The sequence below is a fragment of the Aethalodelphis obliquidens genome, unplaced genomic scaffold, assembly GCF_003676395.1.
Source record: "Aethalodelphis obliquidens isolate GAN/ISIS:26980383/991018 unplaced genomic scaffold, ASM367639v1 scaffold10, whole genome shotgun sequence".
Taxonomy (NCBI): Eukaryota; Metazoa; Chordata; class Mammalia; order Artiodactyla; family Delphinidae; genus Aethalodelphis; species Aethalodelphis obliquidens.
In genome coordinates this window covers 33,838,471-33,858,754 of record NW_020837954.1, presented here as the reverse complement: position 1 = coordinate 33,858,754, position 20,284 = coordinate 33,838,471, and the positions used below count along the sequence as shown (strand labels likewise).

Sequence of the window (20,284 nt, the reverse complement as noted above, 5' to 3'; positions counted from 1 at the left end):
TCCTAACTCTGTTGCCCCATAAAGGAAAGAGGTGAGAGTACCATTTTGGAAACTCCAAGAACATATTCATTAATCCTTACCTCTATTCATTTATTCCACAAATGTTTTTCAGTATCCTCATGTGGCAAGTACGATGTTAGAACTTGCGGGTAAAATTTTGAACAAGACAATCTCTGCTCTAAAAGTACTCACAGCCCAGTGGGAAAGAGAAACAAGTCACAAAATGGTATAACCAGTTCTCTAATAGACATATCTTTGGGGTGCCTTGGGAACATGGGACCAGATTGAGAACTTAACTCAGCCTGAGAGGACCAGGGAAATCTAGGTTCTTCCCAGGAGAGGAACACCTAGTGAGTCATGAAGGCAGAGGAGTTTTTGTTTGTTTGTTTGTTTGTTTTGCGGTATGTGGGCCTCTCACTGTTGTGGCCTCTCCCGTTGCGGAGCACAGGCTCCAGACGCGCAGGCTCAGCAGCCATGGCTCACAGGCCCAGCCACTCCGCGGCATGTGGGATCTTCCCGGACCGGGGCACGAACCCATGTCCCCTGCATCGGCAGGTGGACTCTCAACCACTGCGCCACCAGGGAAGCCCGACAGAGGAGTTTTTTAGACACATGGAGGTAAGCAGGAGGATGGCATCTAGGGTGATGTTGAGGTGTCTGGCTTGGACAACTAGGTGAATAACGGTGGCAGTAATTAGGAAAGAGGATGTAAAGGGAGACGAATCTTAGACATGTTCCTTAGAATTGATGACCTGTGTGTCACCTGGAGTTGTCTAGTAACCAGGTAGCTATAAGAATTTGGAGGAAAGGGAAAAGAGAACACCAGAGTTTTGTTGAAAACCTAATATATGCCAGATACTAAGTGATTTACATGCTTTATTTCATTGAACTTTCCTCAGACTGTGATTTATGTCTTATTATTTCCACCTTGCAGATAAGGAAAACAAGGTCTTTCTCAAAGCCACACAATGGCAGAGCTGGAATTTGAATCCAGGTTGTTTATGCTAAAGCCCATGATCCTTCCAGGATCCTGGAGAGATGATGGAGGTCAGGGTTGGAGAGTCTGGTTTAGGATTTTTAACCCAGAAATGATGGTTTATTCTGAATTTGCATTTTGTCTTATTATGGCTGCATCCAGGTGTTCTTGTCGGGACAATTTATGGCACATAGTGTAATTTACATAGGGTTTTCCTTTTTTTTTTCCTTGCAAGAGCTATTCATGTAGTAGTATCTTTTAATTACTATTTTTTTTCTTGTAAGTCTGAATTTGGGCTAGATATCAGTTGGTTTTCATGCTGTTACTATGTTGGATACAGCAGTTTGCTGGCTGACTCTCAACCAACAACAATTCTATCAAAGCATAACTTTTTCGCAGCAGGAGAACCAATCATTATAGTTGACCAGGCTTACAGCTTAAATTTTGTCTCAAGAAGATAAAAAGTTTATCTCATGAGCTAGAATTAGCATACACATTGTAAGAACTGCAGCTGGTGATGTCACAAAGAAAGCATTTACTTGAGTTTATTTTTGAGGTTGCCAAAGTAGGAAACCAGTACCCATTTACTCTGATGAGAACTGGCTCTCCTTCTCTGGCTATGTGTCTCTTTCTCCCGGTCTCTCCCTGTTTCTTTCCCTCATCTCTACCTCTGTCTTTCTGACTCTTTCTCTTTGTTGTTAATGCATTGGAATTCATTTTTTAAACCTGCAATTCTAAAAATTAGAAAAGGAAGCCTCCTCCTTTTTTAAAAAAAAATCTTTATCGGAGTATAATTGCTTTACAATGGTGTGTTAGTTTCTGCTGTATAACAAAGTGAATCAGCTATACATATACATACATCCCCATATCTTCTCCCTCTTGCGTCTCCCTCCCACCCTCCCTGTCCCACCCCTCTAGGTGGACACAAAGCACCGACCTGATCTCCCTGTGCTATATGGCTGCCACTAGCTATCTATTTTACATTTGGTAGTATATATATGTCTCTACGTCTGTGTCTTAATTCCTGTCCTGCCCCTAGGTTCATCAGAACCAATTTTTCTTTTTAGATTCCATATATATGAGTTAGCATACCGTATTTGTCTTTCTCTTTCTGACTTACTTCACTCTGTATGACAGACTCTAGGTCTATCCACCTCATTACAAATAGCTCAATTTCATTTCTTTTTATGGCTGAGTAATATTCCATTGTATATATGTGCCACATCTTCTTTATCCATTCATTTGTCAATGGACACCTAGGTTGCTTCCATGTCCTGGCTATTGTAAATAGTGCTGCAATGAACATTGTGGTACATGACTCTTTTTGAATTATGGTTTTCTCAGGGTATAGGCCCAGCAGTGGGATTGCTGGGTCATATGGTAGTTCTATTTGTAGTTTTTTAAGGAGCCTCCAGACTGTTCTCCATAGTGGCTGTATCAATTTACATTCCCACCAACATGTTACTCTCTCACTTCGTCCCAGGGAAGCCTCCTTTTTGAGGAACATATTATTTGACCATATTAATAGGCATGGAGGAATATCCAGACAGCTCGGATGTCTTAGTTTCCATGCAGCTTTCACTGAAATTCAGAAAAAAAAAAAAAAATCAAAGATTCTATTTAAATCACCTTGGACACAATTGAGTAGTAAACAAAGATTATCCAGTAGAGGGCGGTGCTGACTTATTCATGGATGCCTTCCATAGAAGATGCAAAGTTTAGTAATGAAAGCCCCTCACCCCCTTTTGTTTACTTTAAAGGAACCCCCTGATAGACAATAGGTAGTTTTACCTGAGATCCTTTGAATTCAGCAAAAGTGCCTTTGTTGGAAAGAAGAAGTGTGGTCATCAGCTTTAGTCTCTGAACACCTAGGTTTTGGTGCTACCTCAACCCAAGTACCGATGAAAAGGTACATTTCTGACTGCTAAACCTAGACTAAGGTAATGTAGACTCCACGTTCCCCCACGACTCAAGTCCCAGCCCCCATCAGTGTCCCTTCATAGACTCTGGTTGGGGACTTGTGCTGGGGAAATGATTCAGCATATCAGTGGTGCCTGCTCTCCTTAACTGGTCCACAGGCTGGTTTGCAGCTCCCATGGAGAGAAGGGTTTGATGCTGATAGGATCTGGTAGACTTACACTAGCTTTGTGAGACTGAGCACAGAGAATAGTACATAAGGCATGGGGGAGGAAGAAGATGCTTTCCTTCCTTCTTCAGGAAAACGGGGACAGTCTTGCAACCTACAGACAGAAACCTTGGAAACAGAAGCCTGGACACCAAACTTGATGTTCTTGCAATGGTGGGTGGAAGCAGTGAGATTTCCACAATTCATTCTGCAAAATCATTTAAGGACAAGTCGGAGCAGAGGCAAAAGATTAGGGCAGATGAGTTGTGGTTGTTGCTGACACTCTGCTTTGCAGGTCCATGTGAATCTCCTTTTTGGGGACACCCGACTATGGGTGAGAGACATCTTTTTTTTTGAATTAGTACTTCATCACATTTTTACAAATTGAGATATAATTGACATATAACATTATATTAGTTTTAGGTGAATAACTTAATGATTTGATATTTGTATATATTGCAAAATGATCACCACTAAAGTCTAGTTAACATCCATCACTACAGTTACAATATTTCTTCTTGTGATAAGAGCTTTAAAGATCTACTCTATAGCAACTTACAAATATACAATGCAGTATTACTAACTATAGTCACCATACTGTACATTGCATCTCCATGACTTATTTATCTTATAAGTACTTTTGACTATCTTCACTCATTTCGCCCACCCCTACCCCCTGCCTCTGGCAACCTCCAGTCTGTTCTCTGTATCTATGAGTTTGTTTTTTGTTTCTTTTTATTTTACATTGCACATGTAAGTGAGATCATGTACTATTTGTCTTTCTCTATCTGACTAATTTCACTTAGCATAATGTCCTTAATTTTCTTTCATCCATATGGTTGCAAATGGCAGGATTTCCCTTTTTTCTATAGATGAATAATGATCCATTGTATTCCACTATATATATAGTTCATATTTTCTTTACCTACTCATCCATTAATGGACACTTAGATTGCTTCCATGTGTTGGCAATGCTGCAATGAAAATGGTGGTGCCATTTTCACTAACTTATTCGAGTTAATGTGGTTATTTTTAACATCTTTATTGGAGTATAATTTACAATGTTGTGTTAGTTTCTGCTGTATAACAAAGTGAATCAGCTATATATATACACATATCCTCATATTGCCTCCCTCTTGTGTCTCCCTCCTACACTCCCTATCCCACCCCTCTAGGTGGTCACAAAGCACCAAGCTGATCTCCCTGTGCTATGTGGCTGCTTCCCACTAGCTATCTATTTTACGTTTGGTAGTGTATATATGTCCATGCCACTCTCTCACTCCGTCCCAGCTTACCCTTCCCCCTCCCCATGTCCTCAAGTCCATTCTCTACGTCTGTGTCTTAATTCCTGTCCTGCCCCTAGGTTCATCAGAACCAATTTTTTTTTAGATTCCATATATATGCGTTAGCATACTGTATTTGTTTTTCTTTTTCTGACTTACTTCACTCTGTATGACAGACGCTAGGTCCATCCACCTCACGGCAAATAACTCACTTTCATTTCTTTTTATGGCTGACTAATATTCCATTGTATATATGTGCCACATCTTCTTTATCCATTCATCTGTCAGTGGACACCTAGGTTGCTTCCATGTCCTGGCTATTGTAAATAGTGCTGCAATGAACATTGTGGTACATGACTCTTTTTGAATTATGGTTTTCTCAGGGTATAGGCCCAGCAGTGGGATTGCTGGGTCATATGGTAGTTCTATTTGTAGTTTTTTAAGGAGCCTCCAGACTGTTCTCCATAGTGGCTGTAACAATTTACATTCCCACCAACAGTGGAAGAGGGTTCTCTATCTCCACACCCTCTCCAGCATTTATTGTTTGTAGATTTTTTAATGATGGCCATTCTGACCGGTGTGAGGTGATACCTCATTGTAGTTTTGATTTGCATTTCTCTAATGATTAGTGATGTTGAGTATCCTTTCATGTCTTTCTTGGCAACCTGTATATCTTCTTTGGAGAAATGTCTATTTAGGTCTTCCACCCATTTTTGGATTGGGTTGGGTTTTTTTTTGATATTGAGCTGCATGAACTGCTTGTATATTTTGGATATTAATCCTTTGTCTGTTGCTTCATTGGCAAATATTTTCTCCCACTCTGAGGGTTGTCTTTTCATCTTGTTTATGGTTTCCTTTGCTGTGCAAAAGCTTTTAATTTTCATTAGGTCCCATTTGTTTATTTTTGCTTTTATTTCCATTACTCTAGGAAGTGGGTCAAAAAGGATCTTGCTGTGATTTATGTCAAAGAGTGTTCTGCCTATGTTTTCCTCTAAGACTTTTATAGCGTCTGGCCTTACATATAGGCTTTAATCCATTTTGAGTTTATTTTTGTGTATGGTGTTAGGGTGTGTTCTAATTTCATTCTTTTACATGTAGCTGTCCAGTTTTCCCAGCACCACTTATTAAAGAGGCTGTCTTTTCTCCATTGAATATTCTTGCCTCCTTTATCAAAGATAAGGTGACCATATGTGCATGGGTTTACCTCTGGGCTTTCTATCTTGTACCATTGATCTATATTTCTGTTTTTGTACCAGTACCATACTGTCTTGATTATTATAGCTTTGTAGTACAGTCTAAAGTCAGGGAGCCTGATTCCTCCAGCTCTGTTTTTCTTTCTCAAGATTGCTTTGGCTATTTGGGGTCTTTTGTGTTTCCATACAAATTGTAAAATTATTTGTTCTGGTTGTGTGAAAAATGCCCTTGGTAGTTTGATAGGGATTGCATTGACTCTGTAGATTGTTTGGGTAGCATAGTCATTTTCACAATGTTGATTCTTCCAATCCAAGAACATGGTATATCTCTCCATCTGTCTGTATCGTCTTTAATTTCTTTCATCAGTGTTTTATAGTGTTCTGCAAACAAGTTTTTTGTCTCCCTTAGGTGGGTTTATTCCTAGCTATTTTATTCTTTTTGTTGCAGTGGTAAATGGGAGTGTTTCCTTAATTTCTCTTTCAGATTTTTCATTGTTATTGTATAAGAATTCAAGCAATTTCTGTGCATTAACTTTTTATCCTGCTACTTTACCAAATTCACTGATTAGCTCTAGTAGCTTTCTGGTAGCATCTTTAGGATTCTCCATGTATAGGATCATGTCATCTGCAAACAGTGACAGCTTTACTTCTTCTTTTCTGATTTGGATTACTTTTATTTCTTTTGCTTCTCTGATTGCTGTGGCTAAACCTTCCAAAACTATGTTCATTGAGAACGATGTTGGCTGTGGGTTTGTCATATATGGCCTTTATTATGTTGAGGTAAGTTCCCTCTCTGCCTTCTTTCTGAAGAGTTTTTATCATAAATCGGTGTTGAATTTTTCAAAAGCTTTTTCTGCATCTATTGAGATGATCATATGGTTTTTATCCTTCAATTTGTTAATATGGTGTATAAGGTTGATTGATTTGTGTATACTGAAGAATCCTTATATTCCTGGGATAAACCTCACCTGATCATGGTGTGTGATCCTTTTAATGTACTGTTGGATTCTGGTTGCTAGTATTTTGTTGAGGATTTTTGCATCTGTGTTCATCAGTGATATTGGCCTGTAGTTTTCTTTTTTTGTGACATCTTTGTCTGGTTTTGGTATCAAGGTGATGGTGGCCTCTTAGAATGAGTTTGGGAGTGTTCCTCCCTCTGCTATATTTTGGAAGAGTTTGAGAAGGATAGGTGTTGGCTCTTCTCTAAATGTTTGATAGAATTTGTCTGTGAAGCCATCTGGTCCTGGGCTTTTGTTTGTTGGAAGAGTTCTAATCACAGTTTCAATTTCAGTGCTTGTGATTGGTCTGTTTATATTTTCTATTCCTTCCTGGTTCAGTCTCAGAAGGTTGTGCTTTTCTAAGAATTTGTCCACTTCTTCCAGGTTGTCCACTTTATTGGCATATAGTTGCTTGTAGTAATCTCTCATGATCCTTTGTATTTCTTGACTGTCAGTTGTTACTTCTCCTTTTTCATTTCCAATTCTATTGATTTGAGTCTTCTCCCTTTTTTTCTTGATGAGTCTGGCTACTGGTTTATCAATTTTGTTTATCTTCTCAAAGAACCAGATTTCAGTTTTATTGATCTTTGCTATTGTTTCCTTCACTTCTTTTTCATTTATTTCTGATCTGACCTTTATGATTTCTTTCCTTCTGCTAACTGGCGATTTTTGTTCTTCTTTCTCTAATTGCTTTAGGTGTAAGGTTAGGTTGTTTATTTGAGATGTTTCTTGTTTCTTGAGGTAGGATTGTATTGCTATAAACTTCCCTCCTAGAACTGCTTTCACTGCATCCCATAGGTTTTGGGTCATTGTGTTTTCATTGTCATTTGTTTCTAGGTATTTTTTGATTTCCTCTTTGATTTCTTCAGTTTAAATTTAAAGTGTTTCTTTTTTAAAAAAATTAATTAATTATTTTAATTTTTGGCTGATTTGGGTCTTCTTTGCTGTGTGCAGGCTTTCTCTAGTTGTGGCAAGTGGGGGCTACTCTTCGTTGCGGTGCGCGGGCTTCTCATTGTGGTGGCTTCTCTTGTTGTGGAGCACGGGCTCTAGGCACGCGGGCTTCAGCAGTTGTGGCTCGCGGGCTCTAGAGTGCAGGCTCAGTAGTTGTGGCGCACGGGCTTAGTTGCTCCACGGCATGTGGGATCTTCCCGGACCAGGGCTCGAACCCGTGTCCCCTGCATTGGCAGGTGGATTCTTAAACACTGTGCCACCAGGGAAGCCCTAAAGTGAGTTTCTTATAGATAACATTTAACTGGGTATTGTTTTTTGATCTACTCTGACAATCTGTGCCTTTTAATTTTTGTTTTTAGACCACTGACATTCAAAGTGCTTATTGATATAATTGGACTAATATCCACCGTATTTGTTATTGTTTATTGCTCTATTTATTGCCTTTGTTCTTTGTTCCTAATTTTGTCTTCCACACTTTTTCTGCCTTTTGTGGTTTTTAACTGAGTATTTTATATGAGTCTATTTTCTCTTTGTGATGGTTAATTTTATGTGGTAATTTGAGTGGGCTAAAGGGATGCCCAGATAGCTGATAAAACATTATTTCTGAGTGTGTCTGTAAGGGTGTTTCTGGGAGACTGCATTTGAATAAGTAGACTGAGTAAAGAAGATCACCCTCACCAATACAGGTTGGCATCATCCAATCTGTTGAAGGCCTGAATGGAACAAAAAAGCAGAGGAAGGGTGTATTTGCTCTCTGCTTGAGCTGGAACATCCATCTTCTCCAGATCTCAGATATCAGTGCTTTTGGGCATTTGGACTTGGACGGGGACTTATACCACCGGCTCTTCTGGTTTTCAGGCCTCTGGCTAAGACTGAATTACACCACTGGCTTTCATGGTTCTCCAGTTGGCAGATGGCAGATCATGGGACTTCTCAGTCTCCATGATTGCATGAACCAATTCCCATAATAAATTTCCACACACACACACACACACACACACACACACACACACACACACATCTTATTGGCTCTGTTTCTCTGAAGAACTGCCTAATACGCTCTCCTGTATTAGCATATAAATTATATTTCTTTTTTGTTAACTTTTTAAAGTAGTTGCCCTAGAATTTGCAATATACATTTATAATTAATCCAAGTCTACTTTCAAATAACACTACTTTAGAGCAAGCACGTTATAACAAAATATTCCTACTTTAAAATGATTATAGACTCATAGGAAGTTGAAAAAATGAAACAGAGAGAGGTTCTGTTTACCCTTTACCCCGTTTTCCCCATTATGTAAAATGGTAACATTCTATATAATTTCAGAACAATGATAGAGCCAGCAAATTGATATTGGCACAATCCACAGAACTTATTCAGATTTTGCCAGCTTTACGTGGATGCGCGTGCGCGCTCAGGCATGCATGTTTAATTTTACACAATTTTACCACAAGTGTAGATTTGAGTAACCAGCACCACTGACTAAATGATTTACTGAGATATGTAAAAGGAAGTTTGAAATGAGGCATTCAATGAGAGAGACAGGGAAACAGAGAGAGGGAACCATATGGTGAACTTTTCATGTTTAAGAGACTCAAGATAATCTTGAAATCAGCTAATCTAAAGAAATGCAATGATATGCAGAACAACATGTGGCCAGCAGTGCAGTGAGATGTTCCTATTGAGGAATCCCATGAGATTATCAAAGAGAAGGAAGCAATTTCTATAAGAGATGCAAGACCCTTCAGGTAAGATGTTGTCTGCCTGCAGAATATCAGGATACTAAACAGTAATCCGAATGCTTGTACATGCAGTATGGCCCAGGAGATGCACAGGGTATGGAGGAATCCTTCCCTTAAGCAGGGGATAGACCACGAAGCCTCTCTCCACCATGGCCAGGATGCAGTATTTCTGGACAGGCACTGTGGGCATTTTGGGCCAGACAATTCTTTATTGGGTATGTCTTTACATGCTGCACAGATATTTAGCACACCTGGCCGTTGGCCACCAGGCACTATGAAAACAAAGCACGTCCAACAGATTTCCAAAAGTACCCAGGGGTTGTAAACATGTCTGCAAGCAAAAGCCACAAACCCCTTCTTGTTCTTGAGGGAGAATATTCTCTCTCCAGACTTCCTCAGTCTCTGTTTCCACGCACAGGGTCTTTTTTTCTTCCCCCAGATACTGCCAGTCTTGGAGGATCTGGATTTTCTAAGTTATTTTTAATATATGCTTTTATTATGGAAGGTGACAATTTTCTTATACACCACTGCTTATATCTTGGCTGATCTACTTTGATCGGTCCTGAGCCCATACATCAAAAGTGACCATTACTAAAAGGAGGGAAGGTGGGTTATCATTCTATCACAGCTGGAATTAAAAACTAAGGTTACAGATTATACAAAAGCCCTTGCTTGGGACTTTATTCAAAGCATTTTAATGACACTAGGAGAAGTTTGAATTATTAAATTCTAGGAACTCTCATTCTAATAATCAACTTGAGCTGAGAGCTTCATGGAGGTTTAACTTTCAAAGAAAGGAGAATTTAATTCAATTTGGGGCTTACCGTTTGTTATATTTACACTAAGCTAAATATTGCAGACCCTTCAAAAGAAACATTAGCTTTGTTACTTTATTTCAAGGAGCTTAAAGTTTCATTGAAGCAATAATATATTAGCCCTAAACATAATTAGAGATATCAGAAATAGTTCCAATCAGAAGTAATTGTAAAAAGAGGTAAGACTAGGGAGGAGGTGATATCGCTCCAGACAGCCAGAAAAAACTTTCTAGAGAAGGATGGGAGTGGGCAGGGGTTGGTGGAGGTTTGCAATGGGATTGGAAAGAGACAAAGAAGAGCCGTTTAAGGAAATTTAATTATTGTAAGCAACATTCTTCAAAAACTTTTGAAGACGAAAGAAAAGGAAGTTTCATAACTGGAAAATAAAACATTGAGGAAGGAAGCCGCTATCTCACTTTCATGACTGTTATAAAGTTATATTTGGCTTCTGCCAAAGAACAGCCTTAGATGTCAGAGCATACAAGGTATTGCAGGAGTTAGAATGGAAGTTCTGTTGCATCAATGCCTAGAACATTCTCCATCTGACTATATATTGTCATCAACTATGACCTCGTTTCTCTGCATGCTACCTGGGCCCCCATGAGGCTTGTGGATTGAAACACTTTTGCTTTTAAATGCTTACGAATAAGAAAGTTGCTGCTGTTGATGCTTGTCTAACATATGTAGGTGTTTAGGAGGAAGCAATTAAATGCTTTGAAGCATATTTCTAGTGGAAATTAATCAAGAATAGTATCTTAATGTTTTGTGAATTAGAGTGGTGTTTTGATTACTTTCTGTTTTCACTGTATTGTGAAATTTAGGATGTGAATCATGGCTTAGGTAGGGGGATGATTTAGCACCAAACTAGGATTTATTTGCCAAAATGGATACTTTTGATGAGAGTAAGTTTGTGTGTTTGTAGAATCATGTTGTAAGGTGCTGAAATATATTGGGTTGGCCAAAAAGTTCCTTCAGTTTTTAAGTAAAAATAAAAGACACATTTTTCATTTTCACCAGGAACTTTACTGAACAACATATTCACTCTTTTGTTCCACTACCTTCTGCCATTTTTCAGGCAACTTCATCATAATTCCATCTTCCCCAAACTTTTTATCTTTCTGAGCAAAGAACTGTTCCAGGTGCCTTTTACAGTATTCCAGGGAATTGAAAGTTTTTCCATTAGGAGAATTTCGTAAAGACTGAAATAAATGGAAATCTGAAGGTGTAACATCTGGTGAATACGTTGGATGAATCAGAACTTCCCAGCCAAGCTCTAACAGTTCTTGCCTGGTCATCAAAGAAACATGCAGTCTTGCGTTATCCTGATGGAAGATTATGCATTTTCTGTTGACTAATTCTGGATGCTTTTCATTGAGTGCTGCTTTCAGTTGGTCTAACTGGGAGCAGTACTTGGTTGAATTAATCATTCGGTTTTCTGGAAGGCGCTCATAATAGTGGACTCCCTTCCAATCCCACCATATACACAACATCACTTTCTTTGGATCAAGACTGGCCTTTGGTGTGGTTGGTGGTGGTTAATTCAGCCTGCCCCATGATCTCTTCCATTCCACATTTTTGTACAGTATCCACTTTTCATTGCCCATCACATATTTTTGAACAAAAACAGAACGTTTTCGTAACGTTTAAATAGAGAATTGCATGCAGAAATACGGACAAGAAGGTTTTTTACTTAACTTATGTGGAACCCAAATATGAAAGCGATGAACATAACCAAGCTGGTGCAAATGGTTTTCAATGCTTGATTTGGATATTTTGAGTATGTCGGCTATCTCCCGTGTGGTATAATGTTGACTGTTCTCAATTAATGTCTTGATTTGATCGTATCAACTTCAACCGCTCTACCTGACTGTGGAGCATCAACCAGTGAGAAATCTCCAGCACGAAACTTCGCAAACCACCTTTGACATGTTTGATCAGTCACAGCACCTTCTCCATACACTGCACAAATCTTTTTTTGCGTTTCAGTTGCGTTTTTACCTTTCTTGAAATAATAAAGCATAATATGCTGAAAATGTTGTTTTTCTTCAATATTAAAATGGCTACACAAAAATTCACCAATTTTGATGTTTTTTTAAAAATGCACACTGATATGACAGCTGTCACAATACAATCTAACAAAGTTGTTTCGAATGAAGTTAAAGACAACTAAGCGCTGCTAGAGTCATCTTACAGAAAAAAACCAAACAAACCTTTTGGCCAACCCAATAGTATATGGTTTCAGTCCTTTTTCTCTAATTGTGAAAGGCCCCTGTCCTAACTGAGGAACCACTGCCTTGGCTCATGGGGACTTAAGTGATGGCCACACTCATCAGTGCTGTCCTGACCTCATAAAAATATACTGAGACGTGAGGAAAGGAGAAGCCACTGCTCTTTCCAAATGGGAATGGCATAGGGTCTGAAGTGACAATGATTCTCTCCTTGTCTCTTGGCAATTGTTTAAGTTGCTCTGTTCATAGAGGAAATAATGTAGCTTATGTTTGAATAAGTTTTTTTAAAAATTAGTGGAATGTTATATTTCAGTGGTTAAAATTTGTCAGCTCATGAATGGACTGATTCAGGAGAGGCCAGATTTCCACTGCTCTGCCTCTTATGCCCCACTGGCCTCAGAAGAGTCCCTTCATTTGTTCATTTGTCTTTCATTTGCTTTGAGCACTTTGGCTCCAAGTTTAAGGTAAATTCTGTGCAAAATGGGAAGAGGCAACCCTAATGGACACTATTTATGAAAAGAATTTGCTGAGTATCTTCACCAGAGGCGGCAGATCTGAAGCTGGATTTTTCTCACTGGTAAATAGAACAAATGGGGACATTTTATATTGCGAAGATGTTAGTTATAACAGTTATTTTTTCTGATGATAGTAACTAAATCTTTAGACATACACTTGAATTCCAAAATGAATTATGCCTCTATTCAGGTAAAATAAAATTTCTGATGTGGAAATTTATACATTAATTTGTTGTTTTCATTTTCCAATGCAAGAACTGCTGGTGAGGTGAAATGACTGTGCGGTTTTATTATAGCTTGTGTACTAGTTAGGGTTCTCCATAGAAACAGAACCAATAGGAGATATACACACACACACACACACACACACACACACACACACCTATACCTATACATATACAGAGAGAGAGATGTATTTTAAGGAGCTGACTCACACAATTGTGGCGGCCAGCAAGTCTGAAATGTGCAGGACAGGTCTGCAGGCTGGAGACTCAGGGAAGAGCTGACATTGCAACCCAAGTTCAAAGGCAGTCTGGAGTCAGAATTCCCTCTTCTCGGGACCTCTGTCTTTTTTTTACCTAAGGCCTTTAACTGATTGGATGAGACCCACCCTATAGAGGCTGGTCTGCTTTACTCAAAGTCTACCGACTTAAATATTAATCATATCTAAAAAAATTACCTTCACAGCAACATCTAGACTAGTGTTTGACCAAAAACTGGCCTAGCCAAGTCAACACATAAAATTAAGCATTATAGCTTGTTAATTAATAAATGTCCATAAGTTTACAACAAGTACATACCCTGGAATGAATGAGACATTCATACTGCACCAAATCATCTGATTAAAAGACAAAAACACAGGGATAGATTGGGAGTTTGGGACTGACATGTACACACTGCTATCTTTAAAATAAAATGCTTTTCCATTAAAAAAAAAAAGACAAAGACATATTTTTGAGACTTAGATGTTCAGAGCTCACATAGACCTCTTACTCACCAGGGATGGGCAGACCAAAAATCATATTCTTTGGGCCAGTTTTTCCCAGCCCTGGGCCTGCTTCCCAGCTCCCACTCCCATAACTGCCATCTGCAGACCTGTCCCCTTTCACACACACACCCCCACCACCACCACCCCCAGCTGGAGTTTGTGATGGAGAATAGAGTGTACCCATCCATGGGTATGGTCTGGCTTGGGACATTAAGTCTAACTCAACCATTTCATTTTACAGAAGGAGAAAAAGGCTCAGAGGAAACTCTTGAAAAGAATTTGTTCACTGTAGTAGTATTGAAACCGAGCAGGACCCTGCGGGGCCCTCCCAGGTACAAAAGCGCTTCCATGTACAAAAGCGCTTCCATGTCCCGTTTCTTGTTTGTAGAAAAGCTGTAGTCTCTGAGGCCTCCCCTGAGTCGCAAAAGAGCAGGCTCAAGCAGTTCATGATTAGGACAACAGAGTCACAGAATCTTTAGTTCCTCCCTGAAGAACGTAGATAACAGTGTCTGATGCACATTCCTGAATTGTTTTGCAAAATACTAAAACCACTACCATATGGAAAAAGCTAACTGCATGATGACTAGACTATAGCCATGACATAAGCTGCTCCATCTTACACAATTTGCAAGAACTGGCCTCAAGGAAATGGAGACAAATCGACCTGGAACTGAAGATTAACTGCACTTAAAACAATCAAGATGACACCGACCAGACCACCACATGACCAGTTTCAGGATGTTTGTCGGAGCTGACTGTGCTGTTCTGCACACTCCTGAAACTTCTCCGTTTTTCCCTGTAAAACCCTTTCCCTCTAACTGACAAGTGGGAAATGGTTTGGGGGTTGCTAGTCCACCATCTTCCTAGGTTGCCAGCTTCCTGAATAAAGCATCTTTCTATTTTCAACAACCCTTGTCTCTTGGAACACTGAGCAAGAGCAGCTGAACCTGAGATCGGTTCCAGCTCCAGCTGGTAACTATTTTTAAGCACCTTATTTGAAAAGTCATTTGTCATAAGGAAAACAAAACCCATATTGTAAAGGTGACAAGGCAATAAGGGTAACTCTTGAGCAATATTATTCCAAGTTGTGATGAGGATAAACTATCAGTCAGGGTCAAGGTTTAGCTAGGTAGGGCACATCTTCCTCCAGGAACCCAGAACAATATCACAATTTCTGATTCAACACAGTATAAACATTCTTACGGCTTTCAGGTGTAAGAGAACTCTATAGGTGTAGAATATAGAGTTTATAAATAAAGCCCTCACCTTTCAGGTTGGAGTCTAAGAAATGATAATTATAATAGAAACAATAAATAATAATTAATTCTAATAACTACAAAAGAATGAATATAATTACTGCATATGAGCCACTGTGCTCCTCTCACAGGCATTTTTCTCATTTAAATTACATATTCTTGGGCTTCCCTGGGGGCACAGTGGTTAAGAATCTGTCAATGCACGGGACATGAGTTCGAGCCCTGGTCCGGGAAGATCCCACATGCGCGGAGCAACTAAGCCCGTGTGCCACAACTACTGAGCCTGCGCTCTAGAGCCCGCAAGCCACAACTACTGAGCCCACGTGCCACAACTACTGAAGCCCGTGCGCCTAGAGCCTGTGCTCCTCAATAAGAGAAACCACCAGAATGAGAAGCCGGCGCACCACAACGAAGAGTAGCCCCCGCTCACCGCAACCAGAGAAAAGCCCGCGCGCAGCAAAGAAGGCCCAACGCAGCCAAAGATAAATAAATAAATTTGTTTTAAAAAATTACATATTCTTTGTGGGTACAGATAAGGAAAAAATTTACTCAGGGTCACTGAGGGCTCAGCTACCTGGACTCCAACTGAGTTGGCTCAAGTCCCCAGTCCGTGCTCCTAGCACTAGACTCAAGTTGCCCAACCTGCACTTTCTCATTCAGCAATGGGGCCAGGGTCACTTTTCAAGGTGCTTTCCAAATTTAGGTGGACACGGGGCCAGTCTTACTCAGCCACTGGGTTAATTCGGTGAGGGGGTGGGGGTGGCGTGGGGTGGAAACAAATTGACGGTTTGTTGGGTTCATCTAGTTAAAGAAAGAAAGATAAGAAGGGGGAGGAGGAGGTCGAATTCATAGGTTGGAATATTTGTGCTCCTCCTGAGCTTCGAAAACTATTTGCCCGCAAAACAACTGTAAAAGAATCGTTCTTGAGATTATAAATGCTGTAACTACCGTACCAACAGGAGTATCGCCAAGTGCTTAAGTCATCCACGACGTCTGTTCCTACTGCAACCCCTTATTAGGAGCACAAGCAGGCAAAACCTGGGCAGCGATCGCCGGGCTGGGCGCTGGTCCGGCATTGCCCACGCCCAACGCGCGCAACCGAGGGGCGGCTCCCGGCCGGCGGGGAGCCGGTCTGGGAGCACCTGACCACTCCTCCCTTCTGCGGGCTCTCTGGGCGGGCCCGGGCCGGGGGCGGGCGCGGCGGCGGTGGAGGCGGCGGCGCTGAGGCAGGACCGCTGCCGCGCGGCTTAAGACTAGGGCGGTGGCTCTGTTGGTCTGTCGGCCTTCGTCCTACGTAGCAGGGCGCGCGCGGCCGTGATGAGCTGGAACCTGCTGCTCTGGCTGCTGGCGCTGTGCGCGCTGCTCGCTCTCGTGGTGCAGCTGCTACGCTTCCTGCGGGCCGACGGCGACCTGACCCTGCTGTGGGCCGAGTGGCAGGGGCGACGCCCAGGTGAGGCCCCACAGTCGCCCTTCCGGAGTGGGAGGCCGGGCTTCGTGCGGTCCGATTTCCGCTGCCTTTGCGTCCCTCGCGAAGGGTGGCGTGGAGCTTCCGGGAAGCGAGGCTGCGTCTTTCCCCGGGGCTGCGGTTCGGGGAGGAAGGGGCCGGGGCCTTTTGTCTTCTGTCCTGGTCCATATGGACTTCCCTGGTTGCCAGCATAAGAGAGCATTGTGGAGTGCCCACAGATCTCAGAATTCTCAACCCCGCTCCCAGGGATTCAGATGCAGCGTGGGAGGACAATACTTTGAGAAAGTGCGTTCGTAAAGGAGACTCCTTTTGAGGCTACTTTGTGCGGTTGTTTATCTGCCATTTCTCACTCTACTCAGAGTAGCGAAATTAAATTTGAGGTAATCCAGAGTCACCCACATACCTGCTTACTCACTGGGATAAAAGTATAACCATAGAAAGAACTGGATTGGCGTTTTGCCTGGAGGAAGATCATTACTGGCATACTAAAAGACGTTCTGCCTGTCTCACTTTTATCTTTGCCCTGCTTAATATTTGATGGTCGTTTAGTAAACGCATTCTATGTGCTAAGCACTGGGCTAGGCCCTTTTCACACATGACAGGTCACCTTTTCAGTGACTCTTAAGCTTATTTTCCAGATAGGGAAACTAATGCTCACAGAAATTCAATAGACTACCCAGAGCTAGGCTTTGGATCTGTAAGGGCCAGGGGGGAAGTGGGATTTCCCTGGACCTAGTTTCCTGTATGAAACTATCCAAATTATGTGAGGAGGTTTGCTTGGAAGTGATAACTAGTATGCTTTAAAAATGGAGCCAGGCATATACCCTGAGAAAACCATAATTCAAAAAGAGACATGTACCCCAATGTTCGTTGCAGCACTATTTACAATAGCCAGGAGGACATGGAAGCAACCTAAATGTCCATTGACAGATGAATGGATAAAGAAGATGTGGCACATATATACAATGGAATGTTACTCAGTCATAAAAAGGAACGAAAGTGAGTTATTTGTAATGAGGTGGATGGACCTAGAGTCTGTCATACAGGGTGAAGTAAGTCAGAAAGAGAAAAACAAATACCGTATGCTAACGCACATATATGGAATCTAAATAAAAGGTAATGATGAACCTAGTGGCAGGGCAGGAATAGAGATGCAGATATAGAGAACGGACTGTAGGACACGGCGTGGCGGTGGGGGGGCGAGGCGGGGTTGGGAAGCTGGGACGAAGTGAGAGAGTAGCACTGACATATATACCTTACCAAATGTAAAATAGGTAGCTGGTGGGAAGCTGCTGCATAGCACAGGGAGATCAGCTCAATGTTTTGTGATGACCTAGAGGGGTGGGATAAGGAGGGTGGGAGGGAGGCTCCAGAGGGAGAGGATATGGGGATATATGTATACATATGGCTGATTCACTTTGCTGTACTGCAGAAACTAACACAACAGTGTAAAGCAATTATACTCCATTAAAACTGTTAAAAAAAAAAACCCCAAAAACTGGAGCCAGGGAGGGGAGAGGAGCCATATCACTTACACAGGGGTGAGAATTGGTTCTTGGGGACAGAAAAAATTCTTAGATGGTACAATGTTTTATGCCCCTCCAAAGCTCATCTCTACCCAACAAAATATTATTCCTTAGTAGTTCATTTTTCTTCTTGGGTTTTTTGGGGGTATAGCATGTGTAGGGCTGACATTGAGTTCATGGAAAATACATAACACATGTGCAAGATCAGGGCTACAGAACTATGGTACATAGATGGCTGTGATTGGTAGACTTTCTCTTAGTCATTTGCTCCATCTCAACAGATGGAATGCATGTGCCTATTGGCTGCTTTGTGGATGTTTGTGTTTGATCCTCAGTGCTTTTGTGTTAAATTGGACTTTGAGAATTCCATAAAAATATCTTATATTTTATTATTCTATAAAAGTTATTCAACTGATAATGTCAAGTGCTGAAAAGGAAAAATGTTGACAATATCTAGCAGCTAGTTAAATGAAAAGTTATTTTAACATATCAAGTAAAAGTTAAGGTGGCTAAAGGTAATTTTTAAGAAATTCATTTAGTTTTTTCAGTGTCTTACTTTTGCTGGAAAAGTATCAGTTTTGAAGGGTTTTTTAATACATTTAATTACTTTGCTATTATTATGTAGCTGTATAATTTGCCAATTTACATATGTAATATAATACATTACAATTTAAGTAAATACATTACAAGTTATTTAGCAAAATAACTTTTGTAAGTTTACAGTTGTAAAGTTAAATGTTAATAGCTTTTAAATTTTAACTTAACTTTTAACTTAATTTTTAAAGTTCACCATTCTTAAACCTGCATTGACTGAAGAGTAAACTTTATAGAACTCCTTTTATGTGTAAAGCAAGATAGATATATGTAAATACATAAACAGATGTACAGTATATCTGTGAAATTAAAATGTCTTGGAGGAGTTATTAGGAAAAAATGACTAAAAAGACATTTAGGGGCTGGGGGTGGGGGTGAGGTGATAATGAAAAAAAGTTAAAGGAACATGAAGATAGACTCAAGTTCCCAAAACAGCTCAGCCTGCAAAGATGGGTAGACTCTTTGAAGGTTAAAAAAAAATTATCCTCTTTTTCTTCTCTATAGGTTTATTACTTTTTGTCACTTTAAAAAATAGACAATATACTCACATAAGGCAAATTTTAAAAATACAAAGGGATGTGTGGTGACAAGTAAAGCTCTCTTCCACCCTTGTCTCCCAGCCACCCAGTATGCCTCTTTGGAGGCAACCACCATTTCCTGCCTTTTATGTATCCTTCTGGAGATAGTCTCTGCATTTCCAAGCATGTATCTCACATGGTGAAATTTAAGAGTGACTAATTTTAGTTATTGCATGTAGATGCAGAAAAATCCATGGCACCAGTCCAGAGTAGGAAAAGTCTCAACAGCAGCACATGTGAGGAAGACTCAGATTTTAGTTGGCCGTAACCTCGATGTGAGTCAACTGTGAAGTGCCAGAAAAGATTAGGCAATCCTGGGAGATGTTTAGTGTCTGATGGAACAAACTGCAAACAACAGCAGATGTCTTCTGAATACCTGCTTGTGTTGGCCTCTGTGCTGGGCACTGGGGACACAGCAGTGACTGAGCCAGCCACTGCCTGGGCCCTCACGGAGCCTCCCTTCTGAGGGACAAGGGAAGCGATTTAGTCATGTCACCTTGCTCTGAACTGTCCAGACCCCATGGGAATCCTGTGTCCTGCTCTGGCCGGCTCCTTTCAGTAGGAACATTGACCAGCTGGAGCTTGTGCAGAGGGTATGAGCAGAAGAGTGAGGAAATCGGATGCCATGTCATCTGAGGGAAGGTAGCAGAAATTGGAGGTGTTTAGCCTTAGAGAAGCAAGAGATGAAAGGATGTAGGGAGGACATAACAGCTGTCTTCAAATAAATGAGACACTGTCATGTGCAAAACAGGCTTGATTTATTCTTCCTGACACCACAAGGCAGAAGTGCTGCCAATGGCTGCTGGTCCATAGAAGTTAAAAAGTTATCAGTATAAGAAAGAATCTCTGAACCCCTTAAATGATTAGACTTGCCTTAAAAAGGAACCGGTGCCTCAGAGATAAAGATAACTAGCTTACTCCTCCTGTGAGGAAATTAAGTAGATCCTAGTCAACAGCCTGAGGGGAGAATTCTGAAACTGGGTTGAGGGTTGAACTCTAAGTGTCCTTCCAACTCCAAGAATCTGCTTTCAGAAGCTCTTTAGGGGAGGC

The 20,284-nt window shown here is 40.9% G+C and overlaps 1 protein-coding gene across 3 annotated transcripts in view; it reads left to right on the top strand.

Annotated features, from left to right (window-relative positions):
• Positions 1–16,324: 16,324 nt before the first annotated feature.
• The window catches only part of DHRS7 (dehydrogenase/reductase 7), a 34,159-nt gene continuing 30,199 nt past the window's right edge, over positions 16,325–20,284 (top strand). For 2 of the 3 annotated variants that reach the window (XR_003433670.1, XM_027111410.1), the window contains exon 1: positions 16,325–16,521. Coding sequence is in view for 2 of the 3 variants with exons in the window: in XM_027111410.1 (XP_026967211.1) it covers positions 16,389–16,521 (133 nt within the window). In the remaining variant the exon portion in view is untranslated. The remainder of the gene's footprint in view (positions 16,522–20,284) is intronic. The other variant, XM_027111409.1, reaches the window with a different exon arrangement.